Source organism: Hemibagrus wyckioides, linkage group LG08 (genome assembly GCF_019097595.1).
Source record: "Hemibagrus wyckioides isolate EC202008001 linkage group LG08, SWU_Hwy_1.0, whole genome shotgun sequence".
Classification (NCBI taxonomy): Eukaryota; Metazoa; Chordata; class Actinopteri; order Siluriformes; family Bagridae; genus Hemibagrus; species Hemibagrus wyckioides.
Genome location: NC_080717.1, coordinates 3,962,684 through 3,983,056, shown reverse-complemented (window position 1 = coordinate 3,983,056; position 20,373 = coordinate 3,962,684). Strand labels below are relative to the sequence as shown.

The 20,373-nt window shown below is 41.1% G+C and overlaps 2 protein-coding genes across 2 annotated transcripts; both read right to left on the bottom strand.

Annotated features, from left to right (window-relative positions):
• Positions 1-651: 651 nt before the first annotated feature.
• Positions 652-4,412, bottom strand: LOC131357857 (uncharacterized). Its single transcript, XM_058397205.1, has 6 exons — positions 4,324-4,412; positions 3,338-3,688; positions 2,564-2,911; positions 2,355-2,468; positions 2,119-2,156; positions 652-1,877 (listed from the first exon to the last, which is right to left on the bottom strand). The coding sequence occupies exons 1-6, from the start codon at positions 4,388-4,390 to the stop codon at positions 1,743-1,745; spliced, it is 1,053 nt and encodes a 350-aa protein (XP_058253188.1). The 5' UTR covers positions 4,391-4,412; the 3' UTR covers positions 652-1,742.
• A 6,781-nt stretch (positions 4,413-11,193) lies between these two features.
• Positions 11,194-13,406, bottom strand: LOC131357862 (uncharacterized). Its single transcript, XM_058397209.1, has 6 exons — positions 13,312-13,406; positions 12,572-12,919; positions 11,841-12,176; positions 11,613-11,729; positions 11,421-11,464; positions 11,194-11,330 (listed from the first exon to the last, which is right to left on the bottom strand). Exons 1-6 carry the CDS (start codon positions 13,376-13,378, stop codon positions 11,202-11,204), a joined length of 1,041 nt encoding a protein of 346 aa, XP_058253192.1. The 5' UTR covers positions 13,379-13,406; the 3' UTR covers positions 11,194-11,201.
• Between the last annotated feature and the right edge of the window lie 6,967 nt (positions 13,407-20,373).

Below are 20,373 nucleotides of genomic sequence, written 5' to 3'. Positions count from 1 at the left end.
TATTTAGTTAAAGTAAAATGACATATAGAACTAAATAAGTAGGAAAAAATAATGTACAAAGTACATTTTGAATCGCTTTTGAACACCTGACCATCACATCTCAAGCTGTCCCAATCCAAAACCATGGGCATTGTTATGGACTTGCTGGCGCTTGCTTTTATAATAAGCTTCACTCTTCTCTTCTAGGATTTTCACTAGATGTTGGAGCAGGGTTGAGGGGATTTCTGGTGATTCAGCTATAAGTGCATTACTGTAGTTAGATCAGATGTTGAGGAAGCACCAGTTCCAGTTCATCCCAAAGGTGTTCAGTGAGGTTTTTGCAGGACACTTAAGTTCTTCCTCTCCAACCTTAACCTCCACACCATGTCTTAATGGACCTCTGTGCTTTATGCAAAAGGGTGTTGTCATGCTGGAACACTGTTTGGGCCCTTAAGTTCCAGTGCAGTGAAATTGTATTGCTACGACATACAAAAACATTTTATAAAATTGTGTGCTTTCAACTTTGTGGCAATAATTTAGGGGAAGAATCACATATAGGTGTGATGATCAGGGGTGCACATACTTTTGGCCATATAATTAATATTAGATTTGAAATAAAGCTTGGGCATTCATTCATTCATTCATTCATTCATTCATTTATTCATCCATTCTTTCATTTATTCATTCAGGTGGGAAAACCCCCGAATGTGACACCAGTCCTTGTCTTATACATTTAAAACATTTTTTCATAGAAGGTAAACAATAATAATTGTTTTTGATTGGTCAAAAAATGTTGATTAATTTTCTATGACAGCAGTGCCATATAATCTAATAATGAACACGTTATTTAATCGATATAACATTGACTCATCAACTGATTTTACACTTTTTTTACCCCCTGATTAACTTTAGCATCTACTTTCACTGTTCTCCAATAGGGGGCACTCTAGAGATAGTTGACAAAGCCATTAAAAGGAAATACGCATATTATAAGAGAGCTGAAAAGCAGAGGACTCTTCTTGTGGTTTGTTGTTTTTGCATGCTGTCCTTGTTTCTGGTCTTCCAGTGGAAAGTAGGTTACTGAAGACGTTCTGCATATCATAGTTAAACCACAGACTCATCCTACTTACACATGCACAGAAGACACTGGTACATGCATGATTTACACTTATAGACATATTACTCTTATTCTAATTACTCTATAGATATATTTTTGACAGGACAATGTTGGGAAAATGTAAAAGACAATTTATTACAGGTATTTAAACCTACAAATGAGGGCTAAGGTGTTGAGCCACCACAGGCCTCCGAAACAGATCTGTGCAGGAGCAATGAATGGCATTCTTTCAAAAGATTTTCCTTCAGAAAAGTGTTGTTATGTTGACGATGATGATCGTGATGATGAATATCTGTAACATATATGATCTATAACATATGATTTAGTCCATGTTCATCAAACTATTCAGTAAGCCGCCATGCCCTGTGGATGGGGGCGGAGTTATCCAGAAAGTAACCACGCCCATATTCATCATAAATGTTTCATTATAGGAAAAAACTGATAAGGAGGAAGAACTTTGTATTGATTTGCATTGCTGTTTTTCTGTAAGGAGAACACTGGAGCCAAACCATGCCTTGTCCCCCAAAGCACAACACAATCAGCCGTTTGAACTGATATCAATAAAAAAAATAACTCAGATGATTCACCACAGTGTGCATATGTACAGAAACATTCAAGCTGATAAAATAATTTCACTAAAAATATTTTAGTGAGAAATGGTGGAATATTTCACTTCAGAGTACACGCTGTCTTGAGATCGACCTCGGTTTCCTCTCACTCTTTTGGCTTTCCTTTCATTAAAATGTAAGGCAGCGTAATTCAGCTCTACGGCATCACGAGCCTGTGAAAATGAATATAAAATTATAATTTAATTATAAATTTAGTTTAGAATTTAATTATAAAAAATTTATTTAGCACTTTTTCATGACTAGGAGGTCAATTCAAATAAATTAGCATAAGCCACATTGTTGAAATGATTGAATCTACAACTAATAATTAAGTAATTAATTAAGTACAAGGTTTATGAGAATAAAAATAAATCACAACCCTGATTCTATTTCCTTCAGCAAATGAACACGTACCTGAGTGTTCGCCTCCTCAGAACCATGCTGACTTCTCACTGTGAAAAAATTGAGGTCATATAAGTAAGATTTTCTTCTATAAAGAGTCTGACACTGCAGGACACATTTTCCTTATTCTATTTTAACATGTTGGACCCAAATCTAATAATTATATTAACGGATCTGAATGGTAAATAACTGCTGAGGACATTTTTATACACTAAAAATAAATGTACATAATTATAATAAACTCCCACCTCTGCGTTGTTGACAGTTTCTCCTTTTAATGAGTAAAACAGTTTGTCCAGAAATCAGAATCCAGCACATGACCAACGCTGTTCCCAGAGAGATCACTACAGGATTATAAGCCTCTGATTTCAGAGACAAACAAATCAAGTTACGTCCTGCATGTGTTTTTTTGTATTCGGTACCTATAAACTACAAATAATATACACAAATTGTTCACCATCATATTTGTCATCCTGTACTGGTGCCCTGTTCTCAAATACGATCTTCCCACACAGGGCCACAGCGCAGTAGTAAGTTCCAGTGTCATTGAGGCTGAGGATGTTCTTGGTGAAGTTGTACACACAGGTGTGTTTATTAAAGCTGCTCTTATCCTGATGGCTGCTGTTGTGATGAGTGTAAATGATTTGAGGATGGGATTGTGGTGGAGCAGCTCTGAACCAGAGCACTTGAACTTCTGATGCTATGCTCTCAGAGAGAACCGAGCACTGCAGAGTCACTGAGGCTCCTGCAGGAACCGAGTCCGACATGCCGGGCTGCCACACCGACACTTTTACATCTTCATTACCTGTTCAGTGTGATATATAGAGAGATTTGACTACTACTTAAACACTACAGTTTTTTTTTTTTTTTACCAGTGAGATAAAACTATTTAATTATGTTTATGTTATGGGATTTCTCATGATCGCTATAATAATGTTTATAAAAGGTGCTCTGACATAAAAACGACATGGTATCTTTCTTATGATGTATAAACAAATTCACATACAAACTACCATGATAGTGTAAAACTTACAAAAATAAAAATTGTTATTATAACAATAATAAACTAATCCAACTGACCAAATATTATTATTTTTCCACATTTCTAACACAGTTTGTGCTCCAACATGATTCATAACTAACCATAGACAGGTTTACCATTTGATTTTTCTAAATTGAAATCTCGAGGACATGATTTTAATTCTAAATATTACTAATTAGAAATGCTTACCTTTCACTGATAAAAATGTCCCTTTTGCAAAAACTGTGTAGAACGGAATCATTCCACAGTAATACACGGCTTCGTCTGATGGATTCACGTTCATTATTTTCAAATGAAAGCTCTTGTTTCCTTTCTCGATTCTGAACCTCGGAGACTTGAATTCGTCTTTGTAAATGGGATCCTGTATTTTCTGTACCACAGCCACTAAGGAAGGTTCGTGTCCTCCTGGTTGCTTGTACCAAACGATAGGATCAATGCCTTGTTCTTCACTCAAAAAGCAGTGTAGAGTCACGTTATCACCAGGAGCAGCACTGATCACCGGGGTCGGCTGATGGACGACGTTTGTTTGTGTCTTTGAATCTAACGTAATGAGCCAGAGAACAAAAAGAATTATGTATAAATGTATAAAATGGTGTTTGGCTCAACTGGTTAGACATTAGCCTTTAGAGTGATTTGGTATAGATTGGAATACTGCATAAGAGCACTCAGAAATGAATGAATATGTTTTACAGATTAGACCATATACAAACCTCTAAATCTCTAAATGGTTTCATTTAAATCTAAATTCATATCCAAAATATCCATTTAGCACTGATAGCAATGATTTAAGATAAAATGACCTAAATTTAAACTGACCTAAAACTAAAATAACATAAAAGTAAACTAGACATGTAAGTCATTGCAGTTTAGTTTTACAAAGTGTCTGAAGTCAGTCAGGAACCAGTGTAGAGCAAATATGTAATATGATTGGGCAAATTCTTTAAAATAAATAAATAAATTAATTAATTAATAAATACATAATATAGCAGTTGAGATGAGCATGTAGAGCATAGGCTGTAAATAATACATAGAAAATTAAATGTAGTTTTAGTCATTTTATTCTCATTGTTTCCTGGCTTTTGGACATCCTGTATTTAGTACATCATGTACTAGTTTGAAGTAGGTTCAAATAGAAATACAATCTTACAAATCTTTTTTGATTTATCTGCACTTACCGACTATATTAAACAGCACCACTTTAATCCACATCAGCATTAACATCGTGAGGTCTGTGTACTGCATGTCCTCTTGATGAGCTATACATAAGGTCATACTGAACACATCTCAATTCAAATCAAAGGTTTATGAAGTCAAACTCTGACATCACATACATCCTGTCAGTTTCTCCTCCCACAAGACTTAAAAACAAAAACAAACAAATCAAACAGAACTCAATTCCAGGAAGTTAAGTTCTTGAAGATATGAAATTTATACTTGAAATACCATTAAAGTATACAGGAAAGAAAATAGCTATTGAAAGTATGTAAACTTGACTCTTGTTTGGATGAGTTACAAGATTTAATCAGTTTATTGTATCATTATAATACAGTACATGATTGTTACCATAGTTATAGTAATACGATACTAGCGCTTTCAGTGTTTTAGAATTTAAAACGCTGTAATATGACTTTTACACTGGTTTCAATGCATTATTTTATTGCATAATTAAAAATATAAACATTTTTAACACCTCTGCATGTAGCATGTGGTGGATCTTCTTCTTCTTTCGGCTTTTCCCTTCAGGGGTGGCCACAGCGACTCATCTCTCTCCACCTATCCCTATCTTCTGCATCCTCAATACTTACACCCACTAGCTTCATATCCTCATTTATTCCATCCATATACCTCCTCTTTGGCCTTCCTCTTTTCCTCCTGCCTGGCAGCTCCATGTCCAACATTTTCCTACCAATATACTCACTCTCCCTCCTCTGAACATGTCCAAACCATCTTAACCTGGCCTCTCTAACTTTGTCCCCCAAACATCCAACATGAGCTGTCCCTCTGATGTACTCGTTCCTAATCCTGTCCAACCGTGTCCCTCCCAAAGAGAACCTCAACATCTTCAGCTCTGCTACCTCCAGCTCTGACTCCTGTCTCTGTCTCAGTGATACTGTCTCTAAACCATACAACATGACCGGTCTCACCACTGTCCTGTACACCTTCCCCTTGATTCTTGCTGAAATTTTTCTATCACACAGAGCTCCCGACACCTTTCTCCACCCATTCCAACCTGCCTGCAATCGCTTCTTTACCACTTTCCCACACTCTCCATTACTCTGGACTGTTGACCCAAGTACTCAAACTCCTGTACCTTCTTCACCTCTTCACCCTGTAATCTTACTGTTCCACTTCCCTCCCTGTCATTCACACACATGTACTCAGTCTTACTACGACTGACTTTCATTCCTCTTCTCTCCAGCGCAAACCTCCACCTCTCCAGGTTTTCCTCCACCTGCTCCCTGCTCTCACTACAGATCACAATGTCATCTGCAAACATCATTGTCCAAGGAGACTCCTGTCTGACCTCCTCCGACAACTGGTCCATCACCATAGCAAACAGGAAGGGGCTCAGAGCCGATCCCTGATGCAGTCCCACCACCACTCTGAACTCCTCTGTCTGCCCTACAGCACACCTCACCACTGTCCTGCTCCTCTCATACATGTCCTGCACCACTCTGACATACTTCTCTGCTACTCCTGACTTCCTCATACAGTACAGTGCTCTTCTCTTGGCACCCTGTCATACGCTTTCTCCAAGTCTATAAACACACAGTGCAACTCTCTCTGACCATCCCTATACTTCTCCATCAACATTCTCAGAGCAAAAATTGCATCTGTTGTGCTCTTTCTGGGCATGAAGCCATACTGCTGCTCACAAATTTCCACTACCTTCCTTAACCTAGCTTCCACTACTCTTTCCCATAGCTTCATTGTATGGCTCATCAACTTTATCCCCCTATAGTTGCTCCAACTCTGCACGTCACCCTTATTCTTAAAGATCGGCACTAATACACTTCTTCTCCATTCCTCAGGCATCTTCTCACTCTCTAAAACCCTGTTAAACAAACTAGTTAAAAATTCCACTGCCGCCTCAGCCCTCCACCAGGATGTCATCAGGACCAACTGCCTTTCCACTTTTCATCCTCTTCAAAGCCTTCCTGACTTCATCCTTTCTAATCTTATCTACTTTCTGTTCCACAGAGTTCACCCCTTCTACTCTTTTTGATTGTGTTGTGCTTTCACTCCTTCTACTCTTCTACTCTCATTCATCAGCTCTTCAAAGTACTCCTTCCATCTCCTCTGTACACTCTCCTCACTTGTGAGCAGTGCTTCACAGGTTGCCACTGCAGTCCTCTTCCACTCCTCCATGATGACATCACAGAACTGGTGGATGTTAGAGACCTTGCGCTCCCCCACCTTAGGGTTTAGGTTTGGAGACATGCTTGGCCAGTCCATCACCTTTACCCTCAGCTTCTTTAGCAAGGCAGTGGTCGTCTTGGAGGCTTGTTTGGGGTCGTTATCATGTTGGAATACTGCCCTGCGGCCCAGTCTCTGAAGGGAGGTGATCATGCTCTGCTTCAGTATGTCACAGTACATGTTAGCATTCATGGTTCCCTCAATGAACTGTAGCTCCAGATAAGTTTATCTTGGTCTCATCAGACCACAGGACATGGTTCCAGTAATCCATGTCCTTAGTCTGCTTGTCCTCAGCAAACTGTATATGGGCTTTCTTGTGCATCATCTTTAGTAGAGGCTTCCTTCTGGGATGACAGCCATGCAGACCAGTTTGATGCAGTGGGCAGAGTATATGGTCTGAGCAGGCCTAGGCCATCTTTATATAGAGCAACAATTCTTTTTTTCACATCCTCAGAGAGTTCTTTGCCATGAGGTGCCATGTTGAACTTCCAATGACCAGTATGAGAGTGTGTGAGAGTGATAACACCAAATTTAACACACCTGCTCCCCATTCACACCTGAGACCTTGTAACACTAATGAGTCACATGACACCTGGGAGGGTAAATGGCTAATTGGGCCCAATTTGGACATTTCCACTTAGGGGTGTACTCACTTTTGTTGCCAATGGTTTGGACATTAATGGCTCTGTGTTGAGTTATTTTGAGGGGACAGCAAATTTACACTGTTATACAGGCTGGACACTCACTACTGTACATTGTAGCAGAGTGTCATTTCTTCAGTGTTGTCACATGAAAAGATATAATAAAATATTTACAAAAATGTCAGGGGTGTACTCACTTTTGTGAGATACTGTATATATGGTTGAAACGACAGTAAAAGCTTCTTGACTAGACAGTTAACTTGACTATAGATGAAGAAAAGGAGAGGACCAAGTACTGAGGCTTGTGGAAAACAAATGGGGAGTCTGTTTGAAACAAATTTAGATCCCATGAAACCAGATATAATCTCTTGCAGGTAGAAAGCAAACCATTCCCATGCTGCACCATGAATTCCAAGACTCCTGAAGGTGGTCAAGAGTGTCTTGTGTTTGACTGTATTAAATGCTGCCAAAAGTTTGAGGAGGATGAGGACAAATGTCAGCTTGGCTGATCTAGCAGCATGTAGAGTCTTAGTGACAGCCAAAAGGGAAGTCTTTGTGGAATGTGCCACTTGAAAGCCAGACTTATTGGGATCTTGGAGGTTGTTCTGTGAGAGATAGACAGACAGTTGAATATAAACAATGCATTCAAGAATTTTTAGAAAGAAAATATAAGTGATACCTATTTGTAGTTGCTGATGTCTAAGGGATCAAGAGCAGGCTTCTTCAGTATAGGAATAGCTCTTGCTCTCTTGAAGGTAGTTGGTACACAACCAGATACTATGGATCCATTGATGATTGTGATGATAAAGGACAGGAGGTCTTGCAAGATGGTCTGGAGCATAGTAGAAGGAATTGGATCTAGTGGGCAGGTGGTAGGATTGCAAGACTTGGCAGAAGTCACGTCTGAAGAGAATTTGAACAGGGGTGCATAGTAAGAGGCGAGGTCTGGGTTGAATTGTGATTTCTTCTACTTTCTCTCTGCTGCTCTTAGTTCTTTCTGATTGTTGCACAACATATCTGACAGCCAAGAAGCAGGACAAGACGTCTTCCTGGGTTTAGTCGACAGAAAGCAGAGGAGGTCCATGGTTTAGGAAAGAGAGGAGAGGAAAGTGTCTGTGAACTCACTAAGGATTGTCAGAGGGGTGATGTCAGAAGGGAAAGCACTGAGGAATGTACCCATGAAGTGTCCTAAGGCACTAAGAGGGCAGTAGATTACAATGATGAAGATCTTGATTGGTGAGGTAAGTGAAACTGCATGAAATTCAAAAGAAGATATGGTTAGATGACAGAAGTGGAGAGGCGTGAAACATCTCTGTGACAACAGCACACCTGTACCTCCACCCCTGCCTGTCTTTTGTCACTTAACACTCTCATGTTGAGTGACAGAAAGCATTGGTAGAGGATAAAGCAGTCAGTGTAGTGGTATTTTGTGGAGATATCCCGCTATGGGTTAATGCCACAAAATCAAAGGAGTAGTCAGAGTTTAAAACTGAGATGAAATCAGCTTTTCATACAGCAGACTGGCAATTCTAGAGCCCACCTGCCACCCCTGTTTATGAGACAACAGGGGTAGATGAGGTTATTGGTAATGTGACCTCTGCTTTGTGGATAAGAGTGCCTGTGTTTGAAAGAGGTGACTACAGAGATAGGTTTGAGGCACATGTCTGTGGTCTATCCAAAGTGAGATTAAGTATGATTTAAGAACACATGTAAAAAAAAAAAAAAGGACTAAATTAGAACTATTTAAATGTGTTATAGGTTGATAGTTACAGCTTTGAGACATTTGGCTATGAGAAGTAATTAGGTCCAAATTAAAATTTTGGCATTGTGGTTTAGTTTTGGTTCATTTCCTGTCGCAGATCATCTTCAGTTCCCCAAGGTTATGCAGGTCCCACTGTAAACTCACAATTTCAGACAGGAGACAGACTTTTGGCTGTATGTTGAATCTTCTACTTTCTCACAAGATTCAGTGTATCTAACATGTTCCATGTAGCATATAGTATCATTTTCTGAGAAGCTGCTCCACATCATGATGTTCCCACTGCCATACATTCACAGTGAATGTGATTTTCTATGGGATCATACACACAACCCTTCTCTTTCCAAATAAAAACTGAAATATTGCCAAAGAGTTTAATAACATCCTCCACTGTCACACCACCAAAGGTGGGGATAAAACCCTGGTGTCCAGTAGGAAGACTAGAAGCTTACCCACTATACAAAGTTCCAGACCAAAAGTCAGGAAAAAAGAAAAGGTATTTAATAGAAAAAGATAACCAGGCAAACACTAAGAAACTAGAAATGCAAGACAGAAACCTAAGAGCGATGACCACAGTAAGATCAGTGAGGGAGCAAGGAGCACAACGAGGCCCATGGGGAAAGCAAGGGGCATGGCAGCAAAGCCAGGGGTGCGAGCAATGTCCTCAGCTGAGCCAGGAAAACCAAGTGACATCATCCAGTGGGCAGGGGGCAGAGCAGCATCCTCCATGGAACCAGGAAGCAGAGCAACATCCTCAGCTAAACCAGGGAGTGGAGTAACATCCCCAAGAGGCCAGGGTGGTGGTAACATACATACAGAGCAGCATCCTCCACTGAACCAGGAAGCAGAGCAACATCCTCAGCTAAACCAGGGAGTGGAGTAACATCCCCAAGAGGCTAGGGTGGTGGTAACATACATACAGAGCAGCATCCTCCATGGAACCAGGAAGTGAATCAGCATTCCTTATGGGGCAGGGTGGGAGGTAACATCATCTGTGGGACCAGCAAGCAGAGCAGCATCCTTTGTGGGTCCAATAAGTGAAGCAATGTCAAAGAAGGGGTTGGGAAGGTAGGTTATTTGCTTCCAGGCACAGAACCCAACACCGAGTCAATGTGGTTCCTTCCCTGGGGAAAGAGTGGAGGCAACTGAGTGCCGATTAAAAGGGTATAAACAGATTTTCAAGAAAAGAGAGCTTGTGTCAGGTTCTGTAGCGTGTCCCCTATGCTAGTTTAGAACACATCCTAGAGAGCCCAGCTTGGATCCAAAGCAGTTGAGTGAGGCCAATATCTATTTCATGTAGTTATCTGAGCTCCTGCTTAGTCTAACATAGCTGAGTCATCTGTCACAATGACAACAACAGAGTTGGCGATCAAACCCTGGTCTCCAGCAGGAGGGCTTAAGGGTTACCCACAATACAAAGTACAAGATCTAAAAGCCGGATAAAACAGAAAGGCAGGAAAGCAGAGCAATAGATAAGGTGGGACAAAGCACACTTGGAGAAACAAAACATCAACAGAAAACACGTGCCACGGACAAACATACACAATAACAAGGAAATAGCCCTGCCAGATCACCCTCTGGTGGCCTGGCAAGGAAAGGTCCAAGCTGGCCGTGACAGCCAAGTTCATTAAAGTCTTTATTAAAGTCTTCATTAAAGTTTTTATTGTTCATTACTTGTGGTGTGGACTTTAATGTGAAAATTTCTCATTAAATGTATAGATTTTTTGCTAATTTTTTTTAGTAATAGTTAATGGTGTGAACAGGCCTTAACTGGCTTTGCTACAAATTGGGTTTTTTTATTTATTTTGAAAATATCACTTACCCACTTGTACTATGCAAACCAAAATTTAGTTTCCTACTAACCTTTTCATTTTATATTAATTTTTTCATCATTACAGATGTGCCCTAAATGTCAAAAGTAGCCCCAGTTGGCTCCATTATTATTATTATTATTATTTCATACCCAATATGTTTTCTTCAAACTAATATAAAAGCTTAGAAAGAAAACTAAAACAAACAAGAGCTCTTTCTAGCACCCCAGTCTGACTTAGTACTATTTTTGTCATCAGTCCTAAGTTAATAAACATACACTAGAAACTGTAGGCACAGCTAATATAATGATGTTCATTGATGTGAGTCTTTGAGATTAAAATGAGACAAGCAAACAGCATTTTATACTTTATTCCGTTCAGAGTCAAAAAACAATAAACAACATAAATGATCGACAAAGTATAATCTACGTAGTGGTGAGAGATCTGACTTTAGAGTACACAGGGTCTTGATTTTGTTTTCTTGTTCCTCTCTCTCCTTTGGTTTTCTTTTCATTAAAATGTAAGGCAGCATAATTCAGCCCAATGTCATGATCCTGTGGGAACATAATATGAAATTAGAAATAAATCTAATTATTAAAATAAAAAGTAAGGGAACCATTATGATTATAGATCTGAGTCAGTACCTGAGAGTTGGTTTGTTCAGACCTTTTCACAGCGGTTTCTTTTTCTGGTGAAAAATTATTTAGTATATATTTCATCTATAGCATTTACATCACTTATCATTAATTTAATCTCATTGTTTATAGAAAAAGGAAGTTATTAATTCAAAGCACAGTTTATGTTACAAAGATTTTACAGTGCTATAGAATACTTACTTATGTGATGTTTGTGGTTTCTCCAGGTAGAGAATAAAACAGCTTGAACAGAGATCACCACCACACACACTCCCAAAGCTACTGCGAGGCAGATCACTACAGGATCCACAGAATCTTCTGTAGCACAAAAATAATAATGATGAAACAATTATTCTTCCTCCATGTGATCACAGCAATATTATAAATACAGTTACAATCAGCAATTTTAGCAATTACAGAATATCTCACTCAATTTTATTTGTGTCCCATTCCCAAATATGATCTTCCCACACAGGGCCACAGCGCAGTAGTAAGTTCCAGTATCATTGAGGCTGAGGATGTTCTTGGTGAAGGTGTACACACAGGTGTGTGTAGAAGAGCCGCTCTCACACTGATGGCTGCTGTTGTGATGAGTGTAAATGATTTGAGGATGGGATTGTGGTGGAGCAGCTCTGAACCAGAGCACTTGGAGTTCTGCTGCTCTGCTCTCAGAGAGAACCGAGCACTGCAGAGTCACTGAGGCTCCTGCAGGAACCGAGTCCGACACACCTCGCTGCCACACCATGACATTTACATTTTCATTACCTGTTCAGTGTGATATAGAGTGAAGCGGAGACACTAAATATTATTCTCTACACTACAGACTATTCCCAGTGATACAAAACCATTGAATTATCTTTACGTTATGGAATTTCTCATGATCCCTGAAAAACTGTTCTTAAATGATGCTCTGACATAAAAACCACATGGCATCTTCCATGGCATGTGTTTAATGATGTGTCAACAAATTCACATACAAACTGCCGTGATAGTCTAAAACTGTTAAAATGTTATAACAATAATAAACTAATCCAACAGCCTAAATATTTTTTATTTTTTAGACTTACATTTCTTACACTTACATTTTTTTACCCTGAATTCAAATCTTGAAAACCTCATTTTAATTCTAATTCTAAATATTTCTAATTAGAAATGCTTACCTTTCACCGATAAAAATGTTCCTTTTGTAAATACGGTGTAGAATGCAATCCGTCCACAGTAATACACGGCTTCGTCTGATGGATTCACGTTCATTATTTTCAAATGAAAGCTACTGCTTCCTTTCTCGATTCTGAACCTCGGAGACTTGAATTCGTCTTTGTAAATGGGATCCTGTACTTTCTGTACCACAGCCACTACGGAAGGTTCATGTCCTACTGGTTGCTTGTACCAAATGATAGGATCAGAGTTTTGTTCTCCGAGCTGAAAGCATTGTAGAGTCACGTTATCACCAGGAGCAGCACTGATCACGGGCTTCGGCTGATGAACGATGCTATTTTGTGTGCAGTCTAACATGAGGAGCCAAAGAACAAAAATGCATAAAAATCATGCTTAAAAATGTCTATAACATTTTCTATAAAAATGATGTCTTTCATAATGCTCTATAGCTTTGTTCGAACACTTATCCAGGCAAGATTTTAATCAACTGAATAAAAAATGTACCTAGAACAAAGAAACAAAGAAAAATAAACAAAGAATAAAAAACCCAGGTGAGCATGAATATGTAGAGCATATGTTGCAAATAATAAACATGAAATTAAATTAAATTTTAATCATTTATTCTTATTGGTTCCTGACTTTTCAGACATCCTGTAGTTAGTTACTAGTTTAGAGTAAGTTCATAAAAGAAACAAAACCTTACAAATCTTTTTTTTTTTTTTTTCCATTTATCTGCACTTACCGACTTTATTAAACAGCACCACTTTAATCCACATCAGCATTAACATCTTGAGGTCTGTGTACTGCATGTCCTCTTGATGAGCTCTTATAAGGTCATACTGAACACAACTAAATGCAAGTGAAAGGTCTGTGAAGTCAGTTTCTGACATCACAAACTTCCTGTCAGTTTCTCCTCCCACAAGACTCTGTAATGAAAATAGCACCAGACAGGAATCCTTCAAAAAATCAAAGCTGTTGTATTTTTTATTTTTTTTTGTCATAGTTGCTGGTTAATGTATTGTATATTAATGTTAGATTATTCATACAGAAATTTAAAAAATCACAAATAAAAACACACAAAACGAACAGAACTCAATTCCAGTAAGTTAAATTCAGTATTAAATTCAGTATTAAATACAGTACATCTGTGTTACCACATGATGTTGGTATTTTTCCAGTTTTTGTAAAATGTAAAACATTGTAATATGATTTTTACCCTGGTTTCAACACATTGTTTTATTGTTTCATAAAATAGTCATAAATATAAGCAAATGATATGTTAAAATAACTAAAATGATAGGAAAAAAGTATTAGGATCTGACAATTTTCCAACATTAGGGCTTGAGGGTTACTCAGTGTACAAAGGATTTAAAAAGTAAAATATTTATTTAAAAATATATCCCTACAAACAATAAGCAACTAGAAACGCAACCCAGAGTAAACTCAAAAGAACACACAGAAACCTAAGAGGGCATCACATTTCAACAAAATAAAGACTCAGCAAAGGCAGACACAAATCAAACACAATCAGGTATATATAGGGCATGCAATAAAGGGAACATAGGGAACATGTGAGGACAAAAATGCAGGAAAGCAGATCAATGGATCGTTGGGGTGAAGCACACATGGAGAAACAAAACATCAACAGAAAGCACATGACAGGGACAAACTTAATCAGTGACATGGAAATAGCCCTGCCAGATTGCCCTCTGGTAGTCAGGTGGGGAAATGTGACAGAGCCCCCCTCCAACCCTCAGTCACACCTAGAAGTCTGGGTGGAATGAGGACCATGGTGAGGCTCCAAGGAGGAGCTGCACCGAAGACCCGGGTGACATCCTCAGCAAAGCCAGTAGACCTCTGTGATGTATCTGATGGGGCAGGGCAGGGGGTAATGTCCTCCATAGGGTAGGGGGTGGAGCAGCATCCTCCATGGAAGCAGAAAGCAGAGCAACATCCTCAGCCATTCCAGAGAGAAAATTGGTATCCCTGATAGGGCAGGGTGGGGGTAATGTCCTCTACAGGGCAGGGGGCAGAGCAGCATCCTCCACTGAAGTAGGAAGCAGAGCAATGTTCTCAGCTAAACCAGGTAGTGGAGTGGTATTCCCAGTGGGGCAGGGTGGGGGAATAACCTCCTGCATGGAATCAAGAAACAGAGTGGCATCCTACATGGGACCAGGAAGCAGAGCAATGTCAAAGTAGGGGTTGGGAGGGTGGGTTCGTTTTATTCCAGGCATGGAATCAAACACCAAGGAGATGTGGTCCCATCCCGGGGAAAGAATGGAGGCAACTGAGTGCAGATGAATCGGGTATAAACAGATATTCATGAGAAGATGTCCTCCCGGGCTTGTGCCAGGTACTGAAGAGTGTCCCCTATGCTAGTTTAGTTTGCCATTTTATACTTTATTCCTGATTTGATTTGATTTGATTTGATTCCTGAGTCCAGCTTGGATCCAAAGTTCCAGTTGAGTGAAGCCAGTATCTGTTCCATGTAGTTAGCTGAGTATTCTGTCACAGTGACGACACCAGAGGTGGAGATCAAACCAAGAACTTCAGCAGGAGGGCTCGAGGGTTACCCAATGTACAAAGTACCAGACCCAAATGGCATATAGAACAGAAAGGTAGGAAAGCAGAAGGGATGGGGTGGGGCAAAGCACATGGGGTGCAACAAAACATCAACAGAAAGCACATGACAGGGACAAACATAAAGAACAACATGGAAATAGCCCTGCCAGATTTCCCTCTTTGGGGAAATATCCAAACTGTCCGTGACAGCCTCTTTAATGGCTTAACATTGTTAAAGTCGTATACAATCTGATTCACTGTCAATGTTTTTATTGTTAATTAGTTGAGAAAAAAATAGATACCAATGATGTTGTTCCTCTGTATTGTTATCATTATAGTTGCTGTGAAAACACATTTTTTCTTTTTTTCTTTTGAAATTAATAATAAATGACACTTAACTACTTGTACTATTCACATCAAGACTTACTTTCCTGCTAAACTTTTCATTTTATATGAATTTTCTGGTCATTACTGATGTGATCATGGGATCCCCAGATGGCGCTGGTGAGGTCGGCTGCCGTCACAACTGCTCCGACCCCTCTTTCTTTGTTTTTGTCTTTTAAGTTAACCTACAGTACTTTTAAACAGGCAATTTCTTCCATATGGAATGCATTGAGTATGATAGAGAGGCTCTAATTTCTATTGGTATACAATATTCTCACAATTCGACGTTTTTAACTCCGGATCCAAGCTGGCCGAGTGAGATCCTGAGGGAGAACAAAGGACGCAACCCGGAGCGGCGGCCCCGGGGGAAATGAGCCGGCGTCAGGAACAGGCTGAGAGCCCGTGCACACCGCACACCTCTGCCTAGCATCCTGCTCGCTAAAGTCCAGTCGCTGGAGAAAAAGCTCGATTACCTCAGGGCCAGGGTAAAGTTCCAGAGAGACATTCGGGACTGCAATCTTATCTGCTTCACCAAGACATGGCTGAACCCAGCGGTACCGGACCATGCCATACATCCGGCCGAGTTCTTCTCAGTTCACCGCATGGACAAAACATTGGAATCGGGGAAGTCAAGGGGGGCGGCGTGTGTTTAATGGTGAACAGTAGCTGGTGCAACAGCGCGAGCATTGTTCCTCTTACACATTCCTGCTCACCCAATCTGGAACTATTGACCATCAAATATTGTCCTTTTTATCTTCCTCGGGAGTTTACATCGGTCATAGTCAGCACCGTTTATATTCCGCCTCAGGCAGACATGGACACTGCTTTATGCGAGCTGCATGAAGCACTCACACAGCACCAGACTCAGCACCGGGACGCTGTGCTTATTGTGGCGGGGGACTTTAACAGTGCCAACCTCAAACGCACAGCGCCAAACTTTTACCAGCACATCAGCTGTGAAAGGACACTGGACCACTGCTACAAGGCACAATCTCCCCCACCGTTTGGGAAGTCTGACCATGCCGCCATCTTCCTCATGCCAAAATATAAACAAAGACTCAAGCAGGAAGTTCCGGCTTAGAGGGAGGTCTCACGCTGGATGGACCAATCGGTGGCCGCTCTAAAGGATTCTCTGGATGACGCAAACTGGGACATGTTCCAGCGCAGCTCTGATGACATCAATGTGTTTACGGAAGCGGTTGTGGGATTCATCGGGAAACTTGCAGATGACACTGTGCAGAAAACCCCCATCAGAATGTTTCCCAATCAGAAGCCGTGGGTGGATAAGACCATCCGCGACGCTCTGAAATCTTGCACCACTGCCTATAATGCGGGACTTGCGTCAGGTGACATGACCTCTTTCAAGGCTGCATCATACAATGTGCGGAAAACGGTGAAGGAGGTGAAGCAGCGCTTCGGGAGAAAACTAGAGTCACAACTCCAACAGAGTGACTCTAGGAGCCTGTGGCAGGGATTAAGGACAATTACGGACTATAAAGCACCAACATCCGGTATGATGAATGCAGAAGTGACTCTGGGAGATGAGCTGAACACCTTCTACGCTTCTGTGATGCTAAAGCTAATGCTACAGCTAATGCTAATGGCTGTAGACAGGAAGAGAATGCCAACACCAATGCGTTCATCATCTCTGAGCATGACGTCAGGACAGCCTTCAGGAGAGTGAACACCAGGAAAGCAGCAGGACCAGATGGAATCTCAGGTCAAATCCTCAGAGCCTGCGCTGACCAGCTAGCACCAGTGTTCACAGACATATTCAACCTCTCCTTAACCCAGTCGGCAGTCCCCACATGCTTCAAAGAGTCCATCATTGTTCCTGTCCCGAAGAAACCCCCTCCTGCTTCCCTCAATGACTATCGCCCTGTAGCCTTGACCTCAGTAGTGATGAAGTGCTTTGAACGGCTGGTCAGAGACTTCATCATCACTTCACTACCAGACACACTGGATCCATTACAGTTCACCTACCGCCCGAACCACTCAACCGACGATGCCATTTCCCACCTCCTTCACACATCACTCACTCACCTGGACAATAGAAAGGGGAATTACGTTAGATTGCTGTTTGTTGACTTCAGTTCAGCGTTTAACACAATAATCCCCTCCACACTCACCACCAAGCTGGAGCACCTGGGACTCAGCCCATCTCTTTGTCAGTGGCTCTCCAATTTCCTAACTGGCAGACCACAGGCAGTAAGGATGGGCAGACATGTCTCGGCCTCACTCACCCTCAGCACTGGAGCCCCTCAGGGTTGTGTTCTGAGCTCCCTGCTGTACTCTTTGTATATGTATGACTGCATGGCCACTACCAGCTCCACCAACATTATCAAGTTTGCTGACGACACCGTTGTGGTTGTATTGATCTCCAACAACAGTGAGACGGCCTACCTGGAGGAGATTAAGACACTGGAGGACTGGTGCCGGCAGAACAACCTCCACCTTAACGTCAGCAAGACTAAGGAGCTGATAGTGGACTTCAGCAGAAAGCAGGAGAGGAACTACCAGACCCCTGTGATCAACAGCAGCCCAGTGGAGAGAGTGGACAGCTTCAGATACCTCGGTGTTCACATCACGCAGGATCTGTCATGGTCCTGTCACATCAACACAGTGGTGAAGAAAGGCCGACAGCATCTCTTCCACCTCAGACTCTTGAGAGACTTTAGACTGCCTGCTAAGGTGCTAAGGAACTTTATTCCTGCACCATAGAGAGCATACTGGCGGGAAACATCACCACCTGGTTCAGGAACAGCACCATGCAGGACAGACAAGCTCTTCAGAGGGTGATGCAATCAGCTGAGCGCATCATCCGTACCGAGCTCCCTGACCTGCACTCAATCTACAACAAGCGGTGCTGGACCAAGGCCAGGAAGATTGTGAAGGACCTCAGCCATCCCAACAATGGACTTTTCTCTCTGTTGAGGTCTGGGAAGCGCTTCCGTCTCTCAATCAGAACCTCACATAGGACTCATCTGATTAGACCTACTATGTTCCTACACACGTGTTGGAACTCCAACCAACCACACCGGACATTGCACATTACAGGACTGTGACACACAATAAACACACAATGTACATCTGCACATTTGCACATTTCAAGACTGTGCACACAATACAACACATAACATACATGTTGCACAGTCTGCTCCCGTTTACATACAAGAGGACTTTTGCACATCTGCACTTTAAAGATGGACAATACCACTGCTCTCATCACCTCATTCCACTTCGTGACCACCCCGTACTGCTGCTGTCTGCATCTTGGACACTCTTGCACACTACACACTTCACTTTATATAATTTTACAATAATTTTGTACTGCTGCTGTCTGCACCTTGGACGAACCCACCCTCCCAACCCCTACTTACACTTTATATAATTTTATAATTTTACATAACTTTGCATCACAGCTGTTGTATTTTACACTTCCTGTATGTACATTTTACACTTTTACACATATACATATTCTATCTTATTTTATATACATATTATATATACATACCCTACTTTATTTATATTTATTATATTTTATTCTGTTTTTATTCTATCATATTTTTTGCTTACTGTGAACTTGTTTTTATATTTTTATATTTCGTATTTTAGTATAATTCATATTCTTATTTTTTTATATTTCGTATTTTTGTATTTTATTTTTATATTTTTTATCCTGTCTTTTGTTCTGTCCTTATTCCTTTTCCTTTTCCTAGGGTCATAACAGTCGTGTAAGCATTTCACTGCATATCATACTGTGTACAATGTCTAATAAAATTTGAATTTGAATGTGCCTTAAATACCTAAAGGAACCTCCATTACCAGAACGTCTTTATCATGGTAGTTTACATGCTGAGAGATACACTATATTGCCAAAAGTATTCGCTCACCCATCCAAATAATCAGAATCAGGTGTTCCGATCACTTCCATGGCCACAGGTGTATAAAATCAAGCACCTAGGCATGCAGACTTTTTTTACAAACATTTGTGAAAGAATGGGTCGCTCTCAGGAGCTCAGTGAATTCCAGCGTGGAACTGTGATAGGATGCCACCTGTGCAACAAATCCAGTCGTGAAATTTCCTCGCTCCTAAATATTCCATAGTCAACTGTCAGCTGTATTATAAGAATGTGGAAGTGTTTGGGAACGACAGCCACTCAGCCACGAAGTGGTAGGCCACGTAAACTGACGGAGCGGGGTCAGCGGATGCTGAGGCGCATAGTGCGAAGAGGTCGCCAACTTTCTGCAGAGTCAATCGCTACAGACCTCCAAACTTCATGTGGCCTTCAGATTAGCTCAAGAACAGTGCGCAGAGAGCTTCATGGAATGGGTTTCCATGGCCGAGCAGCTGCATCCAAGCCATACATCACCAAGTGCAATGCAAAGCATCGGATGCAGTGGTGTAAAGCACGCCGCCACTGGACTCTAGAGCAGTGGAGACGCGTTCTCTGGAGTGACGAATCGCGCTTCTCCATCTGGCAATCTGATGGACGAGTCTGGGTTTGGCGGTTGCCAGGAGAACGGTACTTGTCTGACTGCATTGTGCCAAGTGTAAAGTTTGGTGGAGGGGGGATTATGGTGTGGGGTTGTTTTTCAGGAGCTGGGCTTGGCCCCTTAGTTCCAGTGAAAGGAACTCTGAATGCTTCAGCATACCAAGACATTTTGGACAATTCCATGCTCCCAACTTTGTGGGAACAGTTTGGAGCTGGCCCCTTCCTCTTCCAACATGACTGTGCACCAGTGACCAAAGCAAGGTCCATAAAGACATGGATGACAGAGTCTGGTGTGGATGAACTTGACTGGCCTGCACAGAGTCCTGACCTCAACCCGATAGAACACCTTTGGGATGAATTAG

Bases quoted from the DNA above. Each gene is read 5' to 3' on its own strand.
- LOC131357857 (XM_058397205.1), bottom strand. From the start codon at position 4,390: ATGCAGTACACAGACCTCACGATGTTAATGCTGATGTGGATTAAAGTG. The intron at 2,912-3,337 runs GTAAGCATTTCT...CACACTGAACAG, and splicing joins GACATTTTTATCAGTGAAAG to GTAATGAAGATGTAAAAGTG. The intron at 1,878-2,118 runs GTACGTGTTCAT...TCATTTTCACAG, and splicing joins CTGAGGAGGCGAACACTCAG to GCTCGTGATGCCGTAGAGCT.
- LOC131357862 (XM_058397209.1), bottom strand. From the start codon at position 13,378: ATGCAGTACACAGACCTCAAGATGTTAATGCTGATGTGGATTAAAGTG. The intron at 12,920-13,311 runs GTAAGTGCAGAT...TCCTCATGTTAG, and splicing joins GGTGCTGTTTAATAAAGTCG to ACTGCACACAAAATAGCATC. The intron at 11,331-11,420 runs GTACTGACTCAG...ATGTTCCCACAG, and splicing joins CTGAACAAACCAACTCTCAG to GATCATGACATTGGGCTGAA.